The sequence below is a fragment of the Ceratotherium simum genome, chromosome 20 (genome assembly GCF_057802395.1).
Source record: "Ceratotherium simum simum isolate JZ-2026a chromosome 20, ASM5780239v1, whole genome shotgun sequence".
Lineage (NCBI taxonomy): Eukaryota > Metazoa > Chordata > Mammalia > Perissodactyla > Rhinocerotidae > Ceratotherium > Ceratotherium simum.
In genome coordinates this window covers 14,715,737-14,732,738 of record NC_141919.1, presented here as the reverse complement: position 1 = coordinate 14,732,738, position 17,002 = coordinate 14,715,737, and the positions used below count along the sequence as shown (strand labels likewise).

Sequence of the window (17,002 nt, the reverse complement as noted above, 5' to 3'; positions counted from 1 at the left end):
GTTAGGTTGTGTTTTTCTACTTAAAAATATTTGTGGCTGGGTCCACAAGAAAGTCTTCTCTTTCATGAAAGGCATCAGTGTTCCATGAGAGACCTTCTCCAGGACACTCGCTAAGACAGTTGCCAAGTCCTGTAGGAGATCCTGGGTGAGAAAGGCTTGGTGTGTGTTTGGGACTTGTATTTTTCTTGCTCTCTCAGAATTCATGAGCTTTTGTTATTTAGAGTGATTCTTACCGTTCAGTCATTGCCCTCAGTGACCGTTCCCACTCTACATTCTTAAGGAATCTATGTCCTTTGTGAAATCTGAAGGTGAAGGAACGCTGGGCCCAGCAGTATTAACCTCTGCCATGCTTTGTTATTTATTTTGAATATTTTGAATATTCTTGATGTTTATGCTTAAACTAAGTCATGTTTGATGACTGAAGTTTCATTAAAATAGCATAGCATGTGCACTTTTTCCTTCCTTTAAACTTTTCCTCATAGAGATCCTTTTCTCTATGAAATCTTATTTTCCCTTCAGCTTTCTCCTAATTCTTAGCAAGTTTTAGTTAAGAAAATGTTCTATGTCTTGAAGTTAGGCTGGTTAATTAAAATTCCTTTTAATGATTTATATTCTCTATTCACCATAGTGATAGATACATAAAGTCAAGAGCATTATTAATAAAATAAACTTATCTCACACACTTACCTACTTACAGACACCCATTTGCTAAAACCTAAGACTAATGATTTTACATTTTAAAAAGCATTTTTCAAAACATGATGGATGTTTAGGATGTGGATGAGAATGGTAAAGACCTATGCCTTTTTTGAGGTGAGATCCAAGTTTTTGGTTAGAAACTTTGTATATTCTGTGTGAATTTTGGGGTGACTCTTTCTGTACTCACATTCTTAAAAAATCTGTTTAGGATAGTATTTCTACTTCTCTTGTTTAAAAAAACCCCACTGGTGCCACAGTTGGGTTATTTGTCTCTTTATTGTTGAGTTGTAAGTGTTCTTTATATATTCTCAATACTTATCAAATAAATGATTTGAAAATATTTTCCCTCATTCTGTAGATTGTTTTTCACTTTTTAATGGTGTTCTATGAACCACAAAAGTTTTAAATTTTGATAAAGTTCAGTTTTTCTATTTTTTCTTTTATTGCTTGGGCTTTTGGTGTCATATGTAAGAATCCATTGCCAAATTTTAGGTCATGCAGGTTAACTCCTGTTTTCTTTTTAGTTTTATAGTTTTAGGTCTTATATTTAGATGTTTTATCCATTTTATATTAAATTTTGTATATGCCATGAGGTAAGGATCCAACTTTATTCTTTTGGATGTGGATATCCAGTTGTACCAGCACCATTTACTTAAAATACTGTTCTTTCCTCATTGAATTCTCTTGGTACTCATGTCAAAAATCAATTGACCATAAGTGTAAGGGTTTATTTCTTGGGTTCTCTATTCCATTGTTCTATATGTCTGTTCTTGTACCACCATCATATTCTTTTGATTACTATAGCTTTATAGTAAGTTTTGGAATTGGGAAGTGTGAGTCCTCCAACTTTGTTCTTTTTCAAGATTGTTTTGGCTATTCTTGGTGCTATGAATTTCCATATGAATTTTAGGCTCAGCTTGTGAAGTTTTGCAAAAAAAAGGCAACTGGAATTTGATAGGGATTGTGTTGAATTTATTGGTTAATTTTTGGATGTATTGCCATCTTTACAATATCAAGTCTTCTAACTTATGAACATAGACTGTCTTTCTATTTATTCAAGTCTTAAATTTTTTTTCAATGATTTGTAGTTTTTAGTAGTTAAGTCTTACACTTCTTTTGTTGAATTGTTTCCTTAAGATATTTTATTCTTTTTGATGCTATTACAAATTGAATTGTTTTCTTCATTTCAGTTTTTGAATTTTTCATTGTTAATATGTGGAAATAACAGTTGCTTTTTGTATAATGATCTTGTATCTTGCAAACTTGTTAAACTCCTTTATTCTAACTTTCTGTGTGTGTGGATTTCTTAGGATTTTCTATATACAGGCATACCTTGCTTTATTGTGCTTTTTTACAAGACCCTTCACCAGCAAAAAAGATTACCAACTCCTTGAAGGCTCAGATGATGGTTAGCATGTTTTAGCAATAAAGTATTTTTTAATTAAGGTATGTACATTTTTTTTAGGCATAATGCTATTGCACACTTAATAGACTACAGTATAGTGTAAACATAACTTTCATATGTACTGGGAAAATAAAAAATTCATGTGACTTGCTTTGTTGAGACATTTGCTTTATTGCGGTGGCCTGGAACTGAATCTGCAATATCTCGGAGGTATGCCTGTACAAGATCAAGTCATCTACAAATAGAGATAGTGTTACTTCTTCCATTCCAAACTTGATGCCTTTTATTTCTTTTTCTTGCCTAATTGCCTTACCTAGATCCTCCAGTACAATGTCGAGTAAAAGTGGCAAGAATGGACATCCTTGTCTTGTTCCTGATCTTAGAGGAAAAGCATCCAGTCTTTCACCATTAAGTATGATGTTAACTGTGCAATTTTATAGATGGCTTTATCAAGTTGAGGAAGTTCCTTTTTATTCCTAGTTTATTTGAGAGTTTTTATCATGAAATGGTGATGGATTTTGTCAAATGTTTTTTTGTGTCTATTATAATGATAAGGGAGTATTTGCCATTCATTCTATTAGTATGATATATTACAATGACTTTTGTATGTTAAACCAACTTTGCGTTCCTGGGCTAAATGCTGCTTGGTCGTGGCATTGGTTTGCTGGTATTTTGCTGAGAAGTTTTGTGTCTCTATTCATAAGTGATATTGATCTATAGTTTTCTTGTGATGCCATTGTCTGATTTTGGTATCAAGGTAATTAATTACTGGCTTCATAGAGTGAGTTGGGAAGTGTTCACTCCTCTTCTGTTTTTTTGTAAGAGTTTTCAAAGGATTGTGGTTAATTCTTTAAATGTTTGGTAAAATTCACCAATGAAGTCATCTGGGCCTAGGCTTCTTTGTGGGAGGTTTTTTGATAACTGTTGTTACAACTCTATTCAGATTTTCTGTTTCTTCTTGAATCACTTTCGGTAGTTTGTGTCTGTCTATCTAAGAATTTGTCCATTTATCTAGGTTATCTAATTTATTGGAATATAAATTTCGGAGTATTCCCTTATAATTTTTTTTATTTATGTAAGGTTGGTAGTGATGTCCCCTCTTTCATTCCTAATTTTAGTAATGAGTCTTTTCTTTTTTTCTTGGTCAGTCTAGCTAAAGATTTATTTTTTTCAAGGAGCCAACTTTTGCTTTCATTGTTTTTCTTATTTTATTTTTTTATTTTTTTTCCCCCAAAGCCCCAGTAGATAGTTGTACGTCATAGTTGCACATCCTTCTAGTTGCTGTATGTGGGACGTGGCCTCAGCATGGCCGGAGAAGCGGTGCATCGGTGCACGCCCGAGATCCGAACCCAGGCCGCCAGCAGCCGAGCACGCACTTAACCGCTAAGCCACGGGGCCGGCCCCCTCATTGTTTTACTTTTGTGTGTTTCTAGCCTCAATTTCATTTATTTCTATTGTAATATTTTCTGCTTTCTTTGGGTTTAGTTTGCACTCCTTTTTCTTAAGGTGGAAGCTTAGATTATTGATTTGAGATCTTTTTTAAATATAGGTATTATAGATAGATATTTCTCTCTGAACACTGCTTTTGCTGCATCCCGTGTTTTTGTAGTTCTGTTTTTATTTCATTTGTATCAAGGTATTTTCTTACTTCTCTAGTGATTTCTCTTCTTTGACCCATTGGTTGCAGTCGTGCGCCACATAACAACATTTCAGTTGACAGTGGACCGCATATATGACAGTGGTCCTATAAGATTATAATGTAGCTGAAAAGTTCCTATTGCCTAGTGATGTCACAGTCATTGTAACATCATAGCGCAACACATTACTCACGTGTTTGGGATGATGCTGGTGTAAACAAACCTGCACTGCCAGTCGTGTACAAGTATAGCATGTACAATTATGTATGGTACATAATGGTAATAAAGGACTATGTGACTGCTGTATGTATTTATTATACCTTTTATCATCAGTTTAGGGTATACTTTTTCTACTTATAAAAAAAGTTTACTGTAAACAGTGTGCTGTGTTTCGCTGGCAGCAGCCTCATACGTCTTGTGTTTATCAAGTCTCTTGATTGCATCATTTTCTCTTGTGCTTGATTTAATCTTGTGTTGTTTTGTTCATCATGGCCCCTAAGCATACAAAATCCACTGTTAATGTTGCCAGTAAGAGACCACTCCAAGTGATTGGTCTAGAAACGAAATTAAAAGTGATTAAGGGCTATGAAGATGGAAAATCAGTGATGATTATTTTTCACCACTCAGGCATGTCCCATTCCGCCATAGCTACAATCTTTAAGAACAAGAACAAAGTGACAGAGACTGTTAAAGGGTCTGCATCATTGAAGGCAACGAGACTAACAAAAATTTGAGAGGGGCCTATATCACACATGGAGAATTCTAATGACCTGGATTGAAGACCAAACACAGAAGCGTATCCCTCTCAGCACCATGATGATCACAGCCAAAGCAAAAAAGTTTGTGATGTTGAAAAAAGAGGTTGGACTCAACTATGATGTTGAATTTACTGCTACCTCTGGGTGATCTGAGCAATTCAAGAATCATTATTCATTACATAATGTGAAAGTGGATGGTGAGTCTGCAAGTGCTGATGTAAAGGCAGCTGAAGAACTTTTGGAAACTCTGGATAAGCTGATTGTGGAGGAAAATTACTTGCCAGAACAAATATTCAATATGGGTGAAATCTCCCTATTATAGAAACGGATGCCTGTGAAAGGACTTTCATCCATAAGGAGGCCAAGTTGATGCCAGGTTTCAAGGCTTTTAAGGACAGGATAAGTCTTGCTTAGGGGCAGTGTTGTAGGCTACAAATCGAAACCCTTTGTGATTTGGCACAGTGAGAACCCCAGGGCCTTCAAGCATATCAGTAAGCATACAATGCCAGTGTACCACAGGGGCAATAAGAAGTTATGGATGACCCAGCTCCTCTTCCATGATGCCCTCCTGAACTGCTGTGCCAGCTAAATGGAGAAGTACTATTTGGAGAATCACATACTTTTCAAGATGTTCCTTATTCTTGATAATGTTCCTGGACATCCTCCATTTATTGGTAATCTTCATCTCAACATCAAAGTGGTGTTTCTCCTTCCAAACACCACCTCTTGATCCAACCAATGGATCAAGGAGTTATAGTAGCTTTTAAGGCCTTCTACCCTGAGGAGAAACTTTGCCCAGACTATTGCTGCAACTGAGGAAGACACTGATGCAATTCTGGGAGGATTACAACATCTATGACTGCATCAAGAACCTTGCTTGGGCTTGTGATGATGTCACCAAGGAGTATATGATTGGAATCTGGAAGAAGACACTGAAGAGGTTCGTCTCTGACTTCAAAGGATTTTCAAAGGTTGAGGAGCTTGCAAATATCCTCAAGGCTGTGGCTGAGATGGCAAACAACTTGAACCGGGTATAGATGAGGATGACATCGAGGAGCTCCTAGAGGTGCTTCCTGAGGAATTGACTAACGAGGAGTTGTTGGACTTGGAACAGGAACACATAGGTGAAGAAGAGGCAAGAGAAAAAGAAACTGTAGGAGAAGAAAAAGAAACCCCCCAAGAAAATTCACAGTGAAGGGTTTAGCATAAGCTTTTGCAGACCTCAACAAGCTCCTTAAAAAGTTTGAAAACATGGACCTCAACACTGAAAGGTTTTCATTAATAGAGAGGAATGTTCATGATGCATTATCTGCTTACAAGCAAATCAATGATTAAAAAAACAAAGTAAGCAAACCACCATGGACATGCTTCTGAAAAGAGTGACACCTCGTCAAGTAAGGCCTCAGGAGGTATTCCAGAAGAAGGCGTTGTTATCATAGGAGATGACAGCTTCATGTATGTTATTGCCTCTGAAGACCTTTCAGTGGGATAAGATGTGAAGGTGGAAGACAGTGATATTGATGATTCTGATGATTCTGATGCTGTGCAGGCCTAGGCTAATGTGTATGTTTGTGTCTTAGGTTTTAACAAAAAGTGTAAAAAGTAAAAAAATATATAGAAAATAGCATAGAATAAGCATATAAAGAAAGAAAATATTTTTGTACAGCTATACCGTGTGTTTATGTTTCAAGCCAAGTGTTATTACAAAAGAGTCAAAGTTTAAAAAATGAAAAAGTTTATAGACTAAAGTTACTGTAAGCTAAGGTTAATTTATTACTGAGGAAATAAGAACATTTTTATACAACTTTGTGTAGCCTAAGTGACCGTGTGTTCAGTGATGTTCAGTAGTGTTCAGTGATGTCCTAGGCCTTCACCTTCACTCAGCACTCACTCACTGACTCACCCAGAGCAACTCCCAGTGCTGCAAGCTCCATTTGTGGTAAGTTCCCTATACAGGTGTACTATTTCTTATATTTTATACCATATTTTTACTGTACCTTTTCTATGTTTAGATACACAAATACCATTGTGTTCTAATTGCCTACAGTATTCAGTACAGTAACATGACGTATAGGTTGGTAGCCAGGGAGCAATAGGCTATACCATATAGCCTTGGTGTGTAGTAGGCTATACCATCTAGGTTTGTGTTAAGTACACCGTATGATTGCACAATGATGAAACCGTCTAACAACACATTTCTCAGAACGTATCCCCGTCATTAAGCGACACGTGACTGTATTTAGGCGTGTTTAATTAGTTTGATTTCCACATTATTTGTGAACTTCTCAAATTTCATTCTGTTATTGATTTCTAATTTCATTCTTTTGTAGCGAAAGGACATATGTTCCATGATGTCAGTCTTTCTAAGTTTGTTGAGGTTTGTTTGATGCCGTGGCGTATGGCCTATCCTGGAGAATGTTCCATGTGTTCTTGAGAATAATGTGTATTTTGCTGTTGTTGGGTGAATGTTCTATAGTTGTCTGTTAGGTCTAATTAGTTTATAGTGTTGTTCAAGTCTTTCTTTGTTAACCTTCTTCCTTCTATCTATTTCATAATTATAAAACGTCCTTTGTCTCTAATAGTTTTTGTCTTAATGTCTATTTTGTCAGATATTATTATGGTTACTCTAGCTCTTTTTGGGGTATTTGTTTGCATAGTGTATCTGCATTCTTTTATCTCAACTTAATTGCGTATCTAAATCTAAATCATATCTCTTGTGGACATCATATAGTTGAATCATTTTTTAAAAATCTATTTTGCTCATCCTATTTTAATTCCCTTGATGTTTCCTTTACTGTATTACTTTTAGTTATTTTTTTAAGTGATTGCCCTGGGAATTACAAAAAAAAAAACTTTGTAACTTAAAACATTTTCCTTTAGATTGATGCCATTTTATTTTATTTTTTTTATTTTTTTTTAATTTTATTTATTTTTCCTCCAAAGCCCCAGTAGATAGTTGTATGTCATAGTTGCACATCCTTCCAGTTGCTGTACGTGGGACGCAGCCAGACAAGCGGTGCGTCAGCGCGCGCCCCCGGATCCAAACCCGGGCCGCCAGCAGCGGAGCGCGCGCACTTAACCGCCAAGCCACGGGGCCGGCCCAGATTGATGCCATTTTAATTTCAATAGTATACAAAAACTTTGCTCCAATATAACTCTGTTCCCTTCCCCTCCTTTGTACTATTATTATACAAACTACATTTTTATACATTATAAGCTTGTCCCAACAGAGTGTTATAATTACTACTTTATGCAGTTGTCTTTTAAATTAGATATGAAAAGAATTAAAAAGAAAATTACATTTCCTATGTGTATACTTTTACTGCTACTTTTTATTTCTTCATGTGGATTTGAGTTACTATCTTGCATCCTTTCATTTCAGCCTGAAGGACTCCAATTAGTATTTCTTTTGGGCTGGTCTGCTAGTGATGAATTCTTTTTGTTTTTGTTTATCTGGGAATTTCTTAATTTCTCATTGTTTTTGAGTGATAATTTTGCTGATTATAGAATTCTTGGTTGAAAGTCTTTTTCTTTTTGAGCATTGAATATGTTATCCACTACCTTTATGTCTCCATTGTTTCTGATTTGAGGCTGTTCATAATTTTTGTGTGTGTGTGAAGGAGATCAGCCCTGAGCTAACATCCATGCTAATCCTCCTCTTTTTGCTGAGAAAGACCAGCTCTGAGCTAACATCTATTGCCAATCCTCCTCCTTTATTTTTTCTTCCCTGAAGCCCCAGTAGATAGTTGTATGTCGTAGTTGCACATCCTTCTAGTTGCTGTATGTGGGACGTGGCCTCAGCATGGCTGGAGAAGCGGTGCGTCAGTGCGGGCCCAGGATCTGAACCCGGGCCGCCAGTAGCGGAGTGCGCGCACTTAACCGCTAAGGCACCGGGCTGGCCCGAGGCTGTTCATAATTTTTATGAACCCTTGTATAATCACTTTTCTCTTGCCATTTTCAAGGTTCTTTCTTAGTCTTTGTCTTTCAACAGTTTAACTATAAAGTATCTAGATGTGGATTTTTTTGAGTTTATCATCTTTTAAAGTCATTGAGCTTCCTGAATGTGGAGATTAATTTTTTTAAAATTTTAATTATTTTTTAGAACAGTTTTCAGTTTACAGAAAAATTATTCAGAAAGTACAGAGTTCCCATATACTCCCTCACACTGTTTCCCCTGTTGATTACTTGCACTAGTATGGTACGTTTGTTACAATTGATGAAATGATATTGATACATTATTATTAATTATAATTAGGAAAGGTCAGTCTCTGTTGTACAGTTCTATGGGTTTTAACAGATGCATAATATAAAGTAACCACCATTACAGTATTTTACAGAATAGTTTCACTGCCCTAAAAATGCCCTGTTCTCTACCTATTCATCTGTTCCTTCCTTACCCCAAGTCCCTGGCAAACACTGATCTTTTTATTCTCTATAGTTTTGCCTTTTCCAAAATATCATATAATTGGAATCATACAGTATATAGCCTTTTCAAATTGGCTTCTTTCACTTAGCAGTGTGTGTTTAAGTTTCCTCCATGTCTTTTCATGGCTTCGTGGCTCATTTCTTTTTGTCACTGAGTAATATTCCATGTTATGGATGTACCACAGTTTGTTTATCCATTCACCTATTGAAGGATGTCTTGATTGCTTCCAATTTTTGGCGCTTATGAATAAAGCTGCTGTAAACATTCATATGCAGGTTTTTGTGTAGACGTACATTTTCAATTTGGGTAAATACCTAGGAGCGTGATTGCTGGGTTGAATGGTTAGCTTATATTTAACTTTGTAAGAAACTGCCAAACTGTCTGCCAAAGTGGTTGTGTCATTTTGCATACTTGGAGCTCATTGAGCCTGTTGGATATGCAGATTAATTTTTTAAAATCAGATTTGGGAAGTTTTCAACAATTATTAAATATTTTTTCTATCCCTCATGCTCACACATGCAGCCCCGTCCTTCTCTCTCTCACCCTCTCCCCCGCCCCGCTTTTCCTTCTGCAACTCCTATTATGCATTTGTTGATATGCTTAATGGTATCTCACAGATCTCTGAGTCTCTGTTCGTTTTTCTTAATTCTTTTTTCTTTGTTTTCCTAATATTGGATGCAGTACTCTGACTTGACCTGTCCTCAATTCCTCTGATGCTTTCTGTCAGTTCAAACCTGCTGTTGAACCCCTCCAGTCAATTTTTCAATTCAGTTATTGTACTTTCAATTCTGGATTTCTATTGGTTCTTTTTTATAGTGCTTGAGTTCTTTGAACATATTTATAATAGCTGACTTAAAGTTTTTGTTTAGTTAAGTGCAACACCTGGGCTTCCTCAGGGACCATTTTTATTGACTGCTTTTTTCCTGAGTATGGGCCAGACGTTCGAATTTCTTTACATGCTTTGTAGTTTTTTTTGTTGAAAGTGGACATTTTATAATGTGTTAACTCTGGAGATGAGACCTCTGCCCCTGCCTAGCCCAGGGTTTGTTGTTACTATTTGTGAAGTGACTTTCCTGGGTTAATTTTCTAAAGTCTATATTCTTTGTCGTGTGAAGCTACATAAGTCTCTGTTCTGTCAGCTTAGAGGTGACTTAATGATTAGACAGAGATTTCCTCAAATGCCTTGAACCAATAAGGGGCAGAAATTGCTGAAGGCCATAATTTTGTTTAAAGAGCTGATGTTTTCATGGTTGAGATGCTTCAGTATTTTAGGAGAACCTCCCAATGTTTGCTTTCCTAAGAGAGCTTTGAAGTAGGGTGGTGGACAGGAAAGTTGGAAGGAGATGAGCAGCTAATTCAACTGCAGGATTGTCTTTAATAAGCCAGTGAGCACTGGGAATCTTCACATTGGGGACGGGATGTATTGGATTTTCCAATCATATTGGATCGTTAAATTGTTCCTTGGCACACGCTTTGGACATGCTACTAGAGCTTTCTTTGAAAAAGCTTGACCTTAATTGCAGGATGTTTTCCAACCTTTAGCAATCCACAAACAGCGTTAGAAAAATAAGTAAGACTGGAGAGGAGGAAACGTTAAAAGAGAGAGATCAACCAGCCATAATTTTCAGGAAAAAAATGAATATGAATATGTAGGATTAGTTCACCAGCATGCTTTCTGAGTGTGTGTATACTTACATGTGCATATACGTCCCTTCATGCATTTCCCTTTTCATTTCACAGATTTTTTAAAAAGCCTCATGGGACGTAACATCATTGCTAGATCCCTGGTACATTTAAGAAACCTGACTGCATGAGAGGCACTCTACCTGGGCACAGGATGTTACCTGGCATCAGAGAACTCAATGATCCAGACTTTCCTTAATTCTAAATGGTAAAAAGTCTCATACTTTTCACAACATTATTCTATACTAATAATGGTCAATTATTTATTTTTATTTATATTATTATTCACAATTTGTTTCCTAACTAAATATTTAAAAGTTTTAGTGCTAATTCTGGTGTTAAAAACTAGTGTCAAATCTTTACAAATCTGGTATGGAGACAGTTGATGGTATTTGACTTTCTTTGTTAGATAGTAGTACTTTTTATAGAACCAATTGCCGAGTTATAAAAGTGATTTTTGAAAACAAAACAATATTTGTAAACATTTTTTTTTTGTGAGGAAGATTAGCCCTGGACTAACATCCGTGCCCGTCTTCCTCTACTTTATATGGGACGCCGCCACAGCGTGGCTTGACAAGTAGTGCGTCGGTGTGCGCCCGGGATCTGAACCTGTGAACCCCGGGCCGCCGAAGTGGAGCACGGGAACTTAATTGCCACGCCACTGGTCCGGCCCCTGAATATTTGTAAACATTTTATATAGTATAAGTGGGCTGAGTTCCTGGAATTTGAATATAGAGAAGAGGTCTGTCATCAATTATAGTTTGTGTTCAACTGTGTTTTTCCGCAAGGCTTAATTATCATAACCTGTTATAACCAATGCAGGAAATGCAAGGCTGTGTCTCTATTTTGGATTGTGTGTGTCTTCTCTTCCTGTGGTGCCTGGAATGGAACTGAACTAAGTGAGGCCAACCCAGTACAGACCCAAATCTGGCCTGGTTTCAGTTGAGCCTTTCTGGTCCAGTTTGAAAATTCAGTTGGCCTGCTTTTCCTTCAAAGATTTGTAGAAGTCACAGCCATTTCTGAACTTCTCCTTAAGTACACCCCTAATCCCAGATTGACGAAGGGCAGAATGGATCGATCTCTTTAAATATTCGGGGCTGCTGTTGCTAACTGATGGACATTAATGGATGTGTCAGGAAGAATCCAGATTGCTGTCATGATTTCAAGGCAAGGGATTCTAATTAGAACTAGCACGGGATCAAAAACTGACCAACTGTGGAGAGCTCAGTAATTATAGCCTAGGTCTTCAGCTGTGTTTGCACCTCAATATACCTAAGAGGTAAAATGCTTATTGTAGGATATTCTAGCACATCCTTCTACTTGACTTTTTTTTTTTTTTTTTTAACAGTCTGGCATTAATACTAGAAACTGTGGGTTACCTATAATATTACCCCTTTTCCTCTGATTGACCCACTTTATTTTTATTTTAAACATCTGACCTCATAGCAAAGGGGACAGTTTTTGAGCCTGAGAAGATATCGTGAAGGACTGTATTTATGGATATCCTTTCTATTTCTCTTTTAGTGCTATTCTTCATTTCAAGATGCCTTTGCACTTCTGATAAATGCAAACTGACAACTCTCAAGGCCACATCAGAGAAAAACATTACTGCTTGAAGCCTGGAAGACTGCCCTTAATGAAGGAAAGTCCTCGATTGTTGTTTGAGATGCTGAGGAAGTTGCTGCGGAGGAGACTTTTTTCTTATCCCACGAAATACTACTTCTTGCTGCTTGTTTTTTCCCTAGTCACCTTCTCTGTTTTAAGAATTCATCAAAAGCCTGAATTTGTCAGCATTGGACCTTTGGAGCTGGTTGGAGAGAATCCTAGTAGTGATATTAATTGTACCAAAGTTTTACAGGGTGATGTAGATGAAATCCAAAAGGTAAAGCTTGAGATTCTAACAGTGAAGTTTAGAAAGCGCCCACGATGGACAGCCTCTGACTATATAAACATGACCAGCGATTGTACTTCTTTCATCAAGAGGCGCAAATATCTTGTAGAACCCCTCAGTAAAGAAGAGGCGGAGTTTCCAATAGCGTATTCTATAGTGGTTCATCACAAAATTGAAATGCTTGATAGGCTCCTGAGGGCCATCTATATGCCTCAGAATTTCTACTGCATTCACGTGGACAAAAAATCAGAGGATTCCTTTTTGGCGGCGGTGATTGGCATTGCCTCCTGTTTCAGTAACGTCTTTGTGGCCAGTCAGCTGGAGAGTGTGGTGTACGCATCATGGAGTCGGGTTCAGGCTGACCTCAACTGCATGCAGGACCTCTACAGCATGAGTGCAGACTGGAAGTACTTGATCAATCTTTGCGGTATGGATTTTCCCATTAAAACCAACCTGGAAATTGTCAGGAAGCTCAAGTCGTTAATGGGAGAAAACAACCTAGAAACTGAGAGAATGCCATCCAATAAAAAAGAAAGGTGGAAAAAGCATTATACAGTCGTTAATGGAAAGCTGACAAACACAGGGACTGACAAAATGCACCCTCCTCTTGAAACACCTCTGTTTTCGGGCAGTGCCTATTTTGTGGTCAGTAGGGAATATGTGGAGTATGTGCTAGAGAATGAAAAAATCCAAAAGTTTATGGAGTGGGCCAAAGACACGTACAGCCCAGATGAGTATCTCTGGGCCACTCTTCAGAGGATCCCTGAAGTCCCAGGCTCACTGTCCTTAAGCTATAAGTATGACATGTCTGACATGCATGCAATTGCTAGGTTTGTCAAGTGGCAGTACTTTGAAGGTGACGTTTCCAAGGGCGCCCCCTACCCCCCCTGCAGCGGGGTCCACGTGCGCTCCGTGTGCGTTTTTGGAGCAGGTGACTTGAACTGGATGCTGCGCATGCACCACCTGTTTGCCAATAAGTTTGACATGGACATTGACCTCTTTGCCATCCAGTGTTTGGATGAGCATCTGAGGCATAAAGCCCTGGAGACGTTAAAACACTGACCGTTGGTTGTAGACAATTTTAGAAACATCCAGAAGGGTGCATGAGAGGTACCCCATCTGATTCTTCTGCCCTGTTAATAAACATCAGAAAACTGTTGGGGGGCAGGGACTCTAACTCTTCATGTTAGAGAAGCTACATGGTTTTTGCAGAGCACCATCGGTTAGAAAGGTTATAGCATTCAACGTTGACCTAGAGTTATTGTGAAGCCAGGGCAGGTTGCAAGGCATTGTGGGGAGAGGTGGCCAGGGAAGAGGCCGAATATAAAAACTAGCCTGTTAAAAGAGCTCAGGGACTTAACAAAACCATAAGATTTGACATGTGCCAAAATTACTTTGTGAGCTTTAAATATGGCAGGTTTCCTGATTTGAATACATTTATAGCAACAACCAATTGTAAGGATTTAATTTGTCTTATAGGTTATATTTGTTGAAATAGAAATTTGACTTTAAATGATCCTTGAAAATACTTTCTGCTGTAATATTGTGCTATGTAGTGTATCTGTGTATGTCATCTCAGGGAACTTGAAAAAATGGGCTTGACTGAACATGAATATTTCTGACTAATTTTTGCTTTTAACAATGTACATGTTTTTAGAAACAAAAAAAATGGCAATTTCTGGTTTAGTTGATTCTATGAATCATTGTAGGTTATTAGAAAAGTTGATATCCTTATTATTATAGTTTCTACAGAGTAGCACTCAATTTTTCCAAATATTTGTCTCTCTACTCCTCCCCCCAGTCTCCCCAGACCCTGCTATCAAGCTGTATAAAAGCTTGTTTTCATAGTGCCCCGTGTTACTGCTTCAGTTCTCTTGTAAGATCTAATTGACAGTAATTAGTTTAGAGAGCTAAGACAGAAAGGGTGAAATTGATATGGGAGGCAGGAGGAGAAGGAGTCGTAGTTAGACAATTTCTGAGCGCTATAATGAGGGTTAAAACCCAGCAGTCAGCACTATCCCCAGAAATTAAGACTGTGCTCCCTGGATCCACTTGTGTCCAACCTCCCGGGGTCTTGCATCCTAATGTCACCTTTGTGTCTCCATTTGAAAAGAACTGGCTTCTGTTCTCCTTGCTTCTTCGTGTTACCTGCCCATTGGTTGTTCCTTAGTCCTTGTAAGTTTCCTTCTCTCTTAGAACCTATGAGGAGGGAGGAGGTGTGCTGTTGTTCCACATGGCGTACTTGAAGGCCTGGGAAGCCAAAAGGGAATATTAGGTTTGGGGCATATTGTTTCAGTATTGGTGTTATTCATAGCATATGGTTTTTACTGTACTTTTTCACCAAAAGACAGATGATTTGAGGTTGCTATTGTGCTGTCTCATATCTTAAAGTAAATGAAAATTTTTAAAAAAACTTTCTTTTTTGCTAAACTGACACCGTTCAGCCAATGATGTAACAGGAAATGTGAAGCTTTATCGTTTAGCTGAGACTTTAAACAAGAATCAAAACCATGTGCTTTATTTTTACAACAGCCAAATTAAATGGTACATGAGAAATTCATAATATCAGACAGTTTTCAGGCATTCAACTGAGAAAACATTTTTTATTCTTCAAAGTTAGAAAACATTTTTATTTTAGGAGAGCTTTGTTATACTGATCCTCCCGAATGAAAGTTTCACATTTTCTAAACCTTTATTATCATTTCTAAATGTGCTAAGTCAGTGGATTCCTGTGTTTTGCATGATTTAATATGGCAGCCCATGTTGGACCAAGAAAAACATACTCACTTTGAAAACTCAAGAGATGATGTCAATGAGGGCATTATATGCGTTGTGTTCCATCTCTATGCTACCTAAAACCTGTTTGTTCTTTGAATGCATGTCAAATATTTCTCCCATACTGTCTTTTAGCAGAAAGATTTTACCTTTAAGATAGGGCATTTTTTAAACTCTAAAACCAGTGATATTCAGTGACACATACTTTGTGTCTCTGTCTTGTATTTTTACTTCATTCATGGTCTCTTGTTCTATGGATATGTTTTCATATTTATTTTGAAATTTGCAAATCTACAGGAAAGTTAAAAACAACAGTACAGTGAACACCATATAACCCTCACTTGGAGTCACTGGTTGTTAACATCATGCCCATTTGCTTTAAATTATGGATTTTGAATTTAGCAAAATTGAAAACTAAAAATTAAAAAAAATTTATACATATCTAAAGTTCACATCATTCATCTCAGCACTCTTATTGTAGTGTGACTGCATCTGATTTACATTTAATTTGGCAGGTTTTGAGGGATTTTTCTCCACCATAGATATAAAAATAGGACTTTAGAGTCTATTTCCTCAAACCTCACGCTGAAACTGTGGACCCAGCATCTTTTATGTAGCTGTGGTCCCTCTTCTTTCTAGAATGGCACTTGTTGAGATGTGTCCGAGCATTACCCTATTGCTAATGCCTGTTATAGGGATTATCTAAAATTTGTTTATTGAGACTCATTTTTATACTGTACAGCATACCTTAAAGCAAATGAAATTCATACTACTGGGCCAAACAATTTGAAGAGTCAAAAAGATGGTTTCAAAAGGCAGTCCATAGTACATTCAGGAGGAACAAAACACAAGTTCTTTAGGAAAGTTACAGAAATTATTTGAATTGCTTCATATATGTAAGTTACCAAACACTAATTTCTTTGTACTGTCATTTAAGGTCTTTTGTAGGGAATTATTGGAAATCATTCAAATAAACCTTTAAATGTACATAAACTGCAATTTTGTGTGGAAGGATTATTCTAGCTAATGAAGTACTGCATCAAGATTCACATATTACTCATTTAGGACAAGAGTTGAAAACGGTTCTTTCTTTTTTAGGCAATTAGCTAGGCTCTTCCCAGACCATGGTAAACAGCTGCTCAGCCTTGCAAATGTGAAGCCTTATTGTCTCTAAACACGTATTTGTCTTGTTGGGGGAGAGGGAGAATCCCCCTCCGCCCTTTCCCTTAAGGTTCTTATGGCTGGCCAAATGATTAAAAGACGGGTTAGCAGGAGAAAATAATGCCAAGTTTAATGGCATGCATACATGGAAGAAACCAGGGAAACTGAGTTTCTCAACAAAATATTGGAGGTTCTCATCATAAATACTATCTTCAGCTAAAGACAAAGGAAGATGTTGGGGGTCAGTTATAGGAGATTACCAGAAAAGCACAGTAAACAAGAGTAGGTTATTATGCAGATTTAAGGCCTCGCCTTCCACATTGATAAGTTTCCAGAGATGAGGTCATCCCCCCCTTCCCAGTACAGAGAGGGAGATATTTTACAAATGGAGATTTCCCTTATAAATGTAAATGTTTGTGTCACAACCCTTTACAGGGCTACCTAGAGAATGTGGCCTGAGATAGAATTTTTGATAAGATGGTGCCTTTCCTAGTGTAGCATCTATTTTACATTATATTACAGCCATCATATTATAGTGGCTCCTTCCTGAAACAGGCCTTCTATATT

The 17,002-nt window shown here is 37.4% G+C and overlaps 1 protein-coding gene across 4 annotated transcripts in view; it reads left to right on the top strand.

Annotated features, from left to right (window-relative positions):
• GCNT1 (glucosaminyl (N-acetyl) transferase 1) overlaps positions 1 to 16,273 on the top strand; it is a 49,573-nt gene extending 33,300 nt beyond the window's left edge. For 3 of the 4 annotated variants that reach the window (XM_087444460.1, XM_087444462.1, XM_004439630.3), the window contains 2 exons: positions 10,666 to 10,816; positions 12,133 to 16,273. In XM_087444460.1, coding sequence (XP_087300586.1) covers positions 12,173 to 13,561 — 1,389 coding nt within the window. In that variant the 5' untranslated portion in view covers positions 10,666 to 10,816; positions 12,133 to 12,172 and the 3' untranslated portion in view covers positions 13,562 to 16,273. The remainder of the gene's footprint in view (positions 1 to 10,665; positions 10,817 to 12,132) is intronic. The other variant, XM_087444463.1, reaches the window with a different exon arrangement.
• Positions 16,274 to 17,002: the final 729 nt, after the last annotated feature.